General features: G+C 48.2%; 1 protein-coding gene across 2 annotated transcripts in view; it reads left to right on the plus strand.

Annotated features, from left to right (window-relative positions):
* Positions 1–10000, plus strand: part of ankrd27 (ankyrin repeat domain 27 (VPS9 domain)) — a 50539-nt gene that overhangs the window by 23072 nt on the left and 17467 nt on the right. For both annotated transcript variants that reach the window (XM_063197652.1, XM_063197654.1), the window contains exons 12-18: positions 871–1003; positions 1267–1359; positions 2004–2128; positions 6188–6270; positions 7081–7196; positions 8012–8104; positions 8833–9030. In XM_063197652.1, the coding sequence (XP_063053722.1) occupies positions 871–1003; positions 1267–1359; positions 2004–2128; positions 6188–6270; positions 7081–7196; positions 8012–8104; positions 8833–9030 (841 nt within the window). The remainder of the gene's footprint in view (positions 1–870; positions 1004–1266; positions 1360–2003; positions 2129–6187; positions 6271–7080; positions 7197–8011; positions 8105–8832; positions 9031–10000) is intronic.

A 10000-nucleotide genomic window follows, 5' to 3' on the forward strand; every position in this document is an offset into this window, starting at 1 on the left:
CAACCAGATGCGATTAGTAACGGCACTTCGCCAGAAAGTTAGAAAAGAAGCAATTTAGACGCCCACATGACATCATAGGTGTCCTGCTACCGGGGAATAAAGGACACCTGCTCAGCCAATCAGAAGAAGTTTCGTCTGCTCACCGAGTGATAAATGCCTGTAGATGCACTGTACGACAGTGTACATGAACGCACCAGAAGAGACCAAAGCTACAAAGAGTCGCTGGACTGTCTTTATAGCAAGAGTGACACGAGCAATAAAAGTGACAGAGATACTTGTGATGACCGTTAAAAGCAAAATGTCAGCATTCTGACATTCCAGGAAGCTTTTACCGAACCGCACTATAGCTAATTAGCATAATATTCGCTTGCGTTCAACTACAAACTGGCGCTCAAATCGCCTCTTGTATCCCAAAACGCTTTTGTGTATTCTGTCGCCAGCTCCTCCATACATACAAAGTCAATTACTTCTGTCGCTGGTGTCACTCAAGTCACTTTAGGCAGGGCAAGGCAAGTTTATTTGTGTAGCGCATTTCCTACACAGGTGCAACTGAATGTGCTTCACAAAAAATAAAAGACAAAAATAAATGAAAGAAAGAAAGAAAGAAATTGGAGTCAAAGAACATTGAAACGATAAGAAGCATTAAAATATTAGGTGTGTTTGTGCCATAGCTTTGTCAGCCTCTCAGAGAGACCTTAAGAGACCTTAAGTAAGAGAAACCTTAAGTAGTCCAAAAGTAATCAGTTACATTACTTTGTGAAAGTAATCCAAAAAGTTACAGTACAATTACATTTTAATCAAGGTAACTTGTAACTGTAACGGATTACATTTATAAAGTAACTTACCCAACACTGCCCTCTCTCCTGTCAGGATGGCCAATCTGAGCTACATCAAGAATTTCCACTTCTCCAACTCCACCAAGGACGACCTGAGCTACTGCCTCACCTCCTTCGAGGCCGCCGTGCAGTACATCAGCCAGGGGAACCTCACTGAGGGACTCACGGTGAGGAGACACACACACACACACACACACACACACACACACAGACACGCGCGCACACATAGAGACACTCACACACACTCACATACAGATACACACACACACACACACACAGGCGCGCATACAGATACACACACACACACACACACACTCACATAGACAGACACACACACACACACACACACACACACACACACACACACACACACACACACACAGTTGTAAGTTGTAAGGTAAACCTCTGTGTGTCATGTGTGTTCCTGCAGGGCCCAGGGGATCTGAACAGCAAGCTGTTCTTCAGCCAGAAGATGAACCTCCTCTCCCAGAGTGCTGCTACTCCCATAGACCACCTGTTCGAGGTGAGAAGAGAACGCTGCCCGCTACCGTAAACTAGTGTTTGGATGCATGCACATCCACTTAACCCATTGATGCCTAAAGCACCTGCAAAAAATGCCTGCTGAATGTCTAAGCCCTTCTTGGGAAAGTTGCTCTCAGCCTATAAAAACCTAAATATCTTAGGGTTTAAATGCAACTTTTTTTGACCCACATCTTGCATTAGAATGTGTTCATTCCGCTGTAAAATATCCACATTTTTATTTAAAAAGTTAAAATCTCAAGAGCCTGAATGCAGCGTATATGTGTCTCCAGGCACCAAAGGTCAAACAACATATACGAGTCATTAGATTAGATTAGATTAGATTAGATAAAACTTTATTGTCTGTTACACATGAAACAGAAAATTGTCTTTGGCGTGGCTTCAGTGATTCTCACAGACATTAGACAAGACTTGACAAAACAGGACAAAAACAAAAACATTAGGCTAAAGTGTGTGTGTGTGTGTGTGTGTGTGTGTGTGTGTGTGTGTGTGTGTGTGTGTGTGTGTGTGTGTGTGTGTGTGTGTGTGTGTGTGTGTGTGTGTGTGTGTGTGTGTGTGTGTCTCTCTCTCTCTGTCGGTATGTGTGTGTGTGTCTGTCTGTCTGTCTGTCTGTCTGTGTGTTTCCAGCACATCGCCAACGGTAACGAGGGTGAGGTGCGGCGCCTGCTGAGTGAGAGTGAGAAGGAGGAGGACGGGGACAAGCTCTGCCACCCACTCTGCTCCTGCGACCGCTGCGAGTTCAGACTGTCAGGGTGAGCTGACCTCTTCTCTCCACAGTTCAGACTGTCAGGGTGAGCTGACCTCTTCTCTCCACAGTTCAGACTGTCAGGGTGAGCTGACCTCTTCTTTCCACAGCGGGGGGTATCTATCGAAAGAGGGAGAGTTCTTCTTTCCAGGCAGTGGGCAGTTATGGGTAAGCGGTTAGGGCGTCAGACTTGTAGCTCTAAGGTTTCCGCTTTGACTTCCGACCCGCTAGGTTGTTTGGAGGGATTAATTAACCAATTCTCTCCCCCATCCTCCTCCATGACTTGGGTACCTTGAGCATGGTACCGTCCCACCGCATGGCTGTCTTGGGGAGCCATTATGGGCTACCCCCTTGCATAGGTGAGGCATGAATGCAATTTAGTTGTGTGCACTTGTATGCTGTGGAGTGCTGTATCACAATGACAATGGGAGTTGGAGTTTCCCAGGTTGACTTTCACTTCACAGAGGGGGCTATCAGGGGGGTATAGTAGGGTGAGCGGGGGCTACCAGGGGGGTATAGTAGGGTGAGCTTCACAGAGGGGGCTATCAGGGGGGTATAGTAGGGTGAGCGGGGGCTATCAGGGGGGTATAGTAGGGTGAGAGGGGGCTACCAGGGGGGTATAGTAGGGTGAGCGGGGGCTACCAGGGGGGTATAGTAGGGTGAGCGGGGGCTACCAGGGGGGTATAGTAGGGTGAGCGGGGGCTATCAGGGGGGTATAGTAGGGTGAGCGGGGGCTACCAGGGGGGTATAGTAGGGTGAGCGGGGGTATAGTAGGGTGAGAGGGGGCTACCAGGGGGGTATAGTAGGGTGAGCGGGGGCTACCAGGGGGTATAGTAGGGTGAGCGGGGGCTACCAGGGGGGTATAGTAGGGTGAGCTGGGGCTACCAGGGGGCTATAGTAGGGTGAGCGGGGGTATAGTAGGGTGAGCTGTGGCTACCAGGGGGGTATAGTAGAGTGAGCGGGGGTATAGTAGGGTGAGCGGGGGCTACCAGGGGGGTGTAGTAGGGTGAGCTTCACAGCGGGGGCTATCGGGGGTATAGTAGGGTGAGCTGGGGCTACAGGGGGGTATAGTAGGGTGAGCGGGGGGCTATCAGGGGGGTATAGTAGGGTGAGCTGGGGCTACCGGGGGGGTATAGTAGGGTGAGCGGGGGCTACCAGGGGGCTATAGTAGGGTGAGCGGGGGCTACCAGGGGGGTATAGTAGGGTGAGCTGGGGCTACCGGGGGGGTATAGTAGGGTGAGCGGGGGTATAGTAGGGTGAGCGGGGGCTACCAGGGGGGTATAGTAGGGTGAGCTGGGGCTACCGGGGGGGTATAGTAGGGCGAGCGAGGGTATAGTAGGGTGAGCTGGGGCTACCAGGGGGGTATAGTAGAGTGAGCTTCACAGCGGGGGCTACCAGGGGGGTATAGTAGGGTGAGCGGGGGCTATCAGGGGGGTATAGTAGGGTGAGCGGGGGCTATCAGGGGGGTATAGTAGGGTGAGCGGGGGCTACCAGGGGGGTATAGTAGGGTGAGCGGGGGCTACCAGGGGGTATAGTAGGGTGAGCGGGGGTATAGTAGGGTGAGAGGGGGCTACCAGAGGGGTATAGTAGGGTGAGCTGGGGCTACCAGGGGGTATAGTAGGGTGAGCGGGGGTATAGTAGGGTGAGCGGGGGCTACCAGGGGGGTATAGTAGGGTGAGCGGGGGCTATCAGGGGGGTATAGTAGGGTGAGCGGGGGCTACCAGGGGGGTATAGTAGGGTGAGCTTGTGCATGATGGAGAAGGAGGACAAGGCCCAGATGTGCAACCCGCTCTGTTCCTGCAACTGCTGCGAGTGGAATTGAAGTGGAGGCACTAGTTGGTAGTACAGTAGAGTAGAGTAACTTTATTGATCCCCAGGGGGAAATTCAGGTGTCCAGTAGCTTACATAAATACACAAATGTCCACATGGACATTTCAAGACACAAATAACACGGGAATAGTCAGGGAGGGGAAAATAAAAATAGTAAAGATAAATGTTTTTTTTTTTTTTTTTAATTCAAAAATGTAGAAAAGGTAATTGTGCAAAAAGACTTTCTCTGAGTTGGGATAGACCATGTGCAGAAAACATACTCTGTCAGTTAAGGTAGACAAACTTAACATGACCTGGAACAAGTGTTGACGTCTATGATATGGTATAGTATAGTATAGTATGTAGATGGTATGGTGGCTGCCTGGCTAGTACCAGAGGGTGGTGGTTAGCTTCAAATGATAAACGGCACTGAATACTGAGGGGTACATAATCGCCATATCAAGTCTGGAGACTTGTGTCTTGCTGTGGCACGCCCATACCACACACAGACAGATACCCAAGTTGGGCACTCGTGTTAAAGGGGTATGCCACTATTTTGGGGCTTAATATAGTTAAAATCGTTGGCCAGGGTTTATAAAGGTGGTAAAGTGTCTTATGTTTCTTTATCTTTTCATGTTGAGCGTTGTCTTGCATGCTACAATGCTACAGTGATGCATTGAATTTCACTAGCTTAGCGACATATTCCCTCTTTAACGCTCAACATGAAAAATAAGACACTTTACCACCTTTATAAACCCCAGTCAACGATTTTAACTGTATTAAGCCCAAAATAGTGGCATACCCCTTTAAAGTCCTGCCTGGTCATTTCCCAACACAATCTTTTGTCTGGATGTTGCACTGATTTCCCTTTCCCACTCTTCACTCTCCTGTCCTAATGATGCTGAAAAGCCCAATCATTTATTGTGGGTTCAGGGGCCCAAATGGACAAACATAGCAGTTTGTGGGTAGGGGTTATTTAGATGACTGGGCGTGCTAATGTTATCATTTGACAATCTCAGTTCTTGAATAAAAGCAAATGCATGATTTAGTTTCGAGTGAACCACACCACATAAGCCAGTGTGCACCACATTGCTGATATTATTGTTTTCATTGTCTGCATAGTGCCTAAGGGCCATAGGGCCTGAGCTCTGCTGCTCTCATTGGACTAAATCTAATTTTCGGAGTTCTTTCTTTCTGGTCGTTTCCCGCGGCCTCGCTGACCCTGCTGCCCATTAGTTTCCACAGTGATGTTTTTACACACTGGGCTCCATTCCCAGACGTGGATTAAGCCCAGCGCTAGTTCTAGACCAGTGTTTCTCAACCTTTTTTTAGGCGAGGCACCCTGTCAATTCATGAAAAATGTCAAGGCACCCCAAACCAACAAGCCGTAACATGGCATCGCATCCGATACCACACAAGCTTAGAAAAGCAACACATTTGGAGATGTCACACGCACGACCTACGTTCGAAGTTACAGCTGACTGGGGCGACCTACAGTATATTTACTTTATTGTGCGTAAATGGCAGATGAAAGATTCCACTGACTAGCAATAACTTATCAATTTAGAAAAATATGTATTATATTACATTATTTATTTATCAGCCACGTTTCCGCGGCACCCCAGGGTGCCCCGGCACCCCTGTTGAGAAACACTGTTCTAGACTAAAGCCCTCTTTATTTTTACTCCACATTGTCCACGTTGAAGTCGTCTTTTATACTGGACTCAATCGTTTGGAAAACTGACCAAGCAAGATTTTGCCCTCACTTTCAATTCTTTAAAGCCACCACAGACTCCCTGATTTCGATATGTTGGTAGGACTTAGCTTTGTGTTGGCAGTGTGCAGGACTGGTGCTGGCATGCCATGTTATTTCAGCCCAGAAGCTTTATGCTGGTTATTTGAGCCCTAATACTAATTGTATGGTGAATGTTGCCATTTGATTCATGGAAACAGGATGTGATTGGGCCTAATGCATGTTAGTCAGTCCCAGACTGAGGATGGTGGTGATGATGATGATGATGATGATGGTGATGATGATGATGATGATGATGATGAGGCAGTGCAGTATAACCGCTTGAGACCCACATGTCTGCATACCTTGAGTGAGCTGTTCTCCCGTGTCCAAAATTGACATAAAATTCACATCATGGCAACGTACGTCATGCATATCAGCATGCATATCTCCGGCATAATAGTATCAATCGTTTGTTTGCGTAATATTAACTATAGAACGTGTGTGTGTGTATTGTCTTCACAGACGACTGAACGACCCCTCCATCATCACCTCTCTGTCCCGAGACGACCGAGGCTACACTCCTCTACACGTGGCTGCTTTCTGTGGTAAGGACTGTAGTGGTAATCGCTGTAGTGGTAATTCCCCCTGGGGATAATAAAGTACACTCTGACTGCTCTAGCGCTTGACATATGCCACTGCATCGTTGTGTGTACGCATTCATGCGTGCCGTGCGGGTGTTGGAGCATCTCTCTTATGTTCAAATGTGATCAAGCAGTTAGTCTTTGGAGTGGTGAGCTTGGTGTACACAAGCTTTTCAGAAAGAAAACGGGCAGCCGTGCACTAGTGGTTAGAGAGTTGGTCTTTCAATCTAGGGGTTGCCGGTTCGATTCCCCCCTGACCTCTCCCTACATCTCCATCCATGGCTGAAGTGCCCTTGAGGAAGGCACCTAACCCCACATTGATCCAGGGACTGTAACCAATAACCTGACAAATAATAGTTGTAAGGCGCTTTGAATAAAATGAAAGCGTCAGCTAAGTGCAATGTCATGTAATGTAAAAAATTGATAATGCCAGTTTAAACCCTCATCAGCATCTGTTAACTGGACCACGCTGCCTCAGTAGCTTTTCACCAGAGAGTGTTGAGAGACGAATACCAGATTTAAGATCTTTGTTTCACCAGAGAGTGTTGAGAGACGAATACCAGATTTAAGATCTTTGTTTCACCAGAGAGTGTTGAGAGATGAATAGCAGATTTAAGATCTTTGTTTCACCACAGAGTGTTGAGAGACGAATAGCAGATTTAAGATCTTTGTTTCACCAGAGAGTGTTGAGAGACGAATAGCAGATTTAAGATATTTGTTTCGGCAGATGACTAGTCATGTCTGACTCGGTCCTCTGTGCGTGTTCATGTCCAGGTCAGTCGTCGCTGATTGACCTGTTGGTGTCTAAAGGGGCGGTGGTCAACGCTACAGACTACCACGCCCTCACCCCCCTGCACCTGTCATGCCAGAAGGGCTACCAGGGAGTCACGGTACACACACACACACACACACACACACACACACACACACACACACACACACACACACACACACACAATTTCCATCACCCCTCTGCACCTCTCCTGTCTGAAAGGCTACCAGTGAGTCACCACACACACACACACACACACACACACACACATACTGTACACACACACACGGCACATATGGCATGACACATTGTGCTATATACAGTTACTCTGCACATGCATCGCACACACACTCACTTCTCATCACACCACTGCACCTCTCCTGCCAGAAAGTCTACCAGGTGATCATTGTATACATATGCGTACACACACACACACACACACACACACACACACACACACACACACACACCTTTCTCTCATACACTCCATTCTCCTCACCACCCCACTGCACCTCTCCTGTCAGAGGGCAACCAAAGAATCACAGTACACACCTTCACACACACACTCACACTCACACATTTGTATTTGATTAACAAAAAGCTGACGTAGACTGTTCTTCTGGCTTTTCCAGTATAATTGTTTCTACTTCTCTTTAACATGAATTCCTTTCCCCTTGTTTTTCTCTCCTTTCCTCTCCTCTCCTCTCCTCTCCTCTCCTCTCCTCTCCTTTCCTCTTCTCTCCTCTTCTCCTCTCTCCTCTCCTCTCCTCTCCTCCCCTCTCCTCTCCTCTCCTCTCCTCTCTCCCTCCTCTCCTCTCCTCTTCTGTCCTCTCCTCTCCTCTCCTCCCCTCTCCTATCCTCTTCTCTCCTCTTCTTCCTCTTCTGCCTCCTGTCATCTCCTCTCCCTGTATATAACCCCCACCCACCCCCCAGCTGCTGCTTCTGCACTACAAGGCCAACACGGACGCTCAGGACAACAACGGCAACACCCCGCTGCACCTGGCCTGCATGCACGGCCACGAGGACGTGAGTCTCCCTCTCGCTTCTCGTACTACCTACCGGGTCTAGCGGAGGGCCAGAGTCATTCCATAAGCCTCGTTCACACACGTCGCTGCTAGTTAGAATAGAATGTCTATGTGTCCCAGCGAGACGATGAGGCGGATGTGGGCGGATCCCGAGTTTAAAATATTTCAACTTCGAGCGAGGCAAGTCAGTAACCAATTGGAATGCAGAGTTCGGTACTTCTCGCTCATGCATTGGCAGTTAAACACGCAGGAACGTTTAGCAAACGTTCCATGAGCAAGTGGCGAGTGAGCGAGAAGCTAGTAGCTACAAGCAACGCGTGTGAACGTAGCTATTGAGCTGGGTCTAGCGGAGGAGGTGTTCCATAGAGCAGAGGAGGTGTTCCATAGAGCTGGGTCTAGCAGAGGAGGTGTTCCATAGAGCTGAGTCTAGCTGAGGAGGTGTTCCATAGAGCAGAGGAGGTGCTCCATAGAGCAGAGGAGGTGTTCCATAGAGCAGAGGAGGTGTTCCATAGAGCTGGGTCTAGCAGAGGAGGTGTTCCATAGAGCAGAGGAGGTGTTCCATAGAGCTGGGTCTAGCAGAGGAGGTGTTCCATAGAGCAGAGGAGGTGCTCCATAGAGCTATCTCCATTTGGACAGTGTAGTGTAGTGTCGTGTCGTCTACTACAGTAAATGTAGTCCAGTCACAGTGTCTTATCTCCATCATGCTCTCCCTCCCAATGCTCTCTCCAGTGTGTGAAGGCGATGGTGTACTTCGACCTGCACTCGTGTCGGCTGAACATCCAGAACGACAAGGGCGACACCCCGCTGCACATCGCGGCTCGCTGGGGCTACGAGGGCATCATCGGGGTGCTGCTGGAGAACGGAGCCTCCACCGCCATCCACAACAAGGCCAAGGACACACCCCTGCAGTGCGCCCTCAACTCTAAGGTTAGTTACCCTAGCAACATCAACATCACTTGGTGTTAACCCCAATAAAGATACCGGTAAGTCATCCAAGGGCTGCACAATTAATCGAAATTAGTCAAAAATAGCAATTTTGGCTATTACAATATTGTATTGGAACAGTTGTTTTATTGTTGTTGAATAATTGTAATTTCAATTTTGATCCAAGTAATCATTGCTATTTTTCCATAATGGTACGGCCCTTAGTCATCCCACTACATAATAGACTGCATATAGTCCTCTCTCCCCTCTAAAGGCAGGACTCAGCTTCTGCTCCACTGGCCCCTATACAGCCAACTCAGGGAAATCCCTCTAAGAAACGCTTACATTTTGAAACCAGAGGAAATTCAATCTGCAACTACAGCAGTACTCGTTGGCATGTTTACACCCTTCCATGATCCCTCAGTGACAGCCTGACGCTGCCTGCTATAAGTTGAGGTCGCACATCCACACACACACGAGGGTCGTTTCCTCTCTTGGAGTCATGAAAGTGGGAAACTCTTGAAATAACAAACATCTCCATAAAGGGACTACGTAGAGCATGGGGTCTGTCTGCTGACAATGCAGTGCCTTTAAATCACAGCCCTAAGACGTTGAACTGTGATCCCCCTGCCAAGACATTCTGTAACGCTTAGTGAAGTGTGCCATAGACGTAAAATAAATCCATCTGGAACGAAAGGGGGAAAGGGAGACTCGTTCAAAAATCCGAAAAGTCCTTGAATTTTTGAAGTGGGACATCAAGCTGATGCGTTCCGCCTCCGAAATGCGTCGGCTTGATGTCCCATTTAGAAAAATTAAGGACTTTTTTTAATCTCACTTTGGAGTGCCTCGGGCGTACTCTCTCCTCTAGAATAATCAAGCGTTGTATTTTGCATTCCTTTAGTGCGAAGTGAGAAGTCTTTTTTTCTTCTTTCTTTCTTTTCTTGGTTATTATTGACCATTAGTTGTTTCCGAT

This window comes from Engraulis encrasicolus, chromosome 4 (assembly GCF_034702125.1).
Source record: "Engraulis encrasicolus isolate BLACKSEA-1 chromosome 4, IST_EnEncr_1.0, whole genome shotgun sequence".
In the NCBI taxonomy this organism is placed as follows: Eukaryota; Metazoa; Chordata; class Actinopteri; order Clupeiformes; family Engraulidae; genus Engraulis; species Engraulis encrasicolus.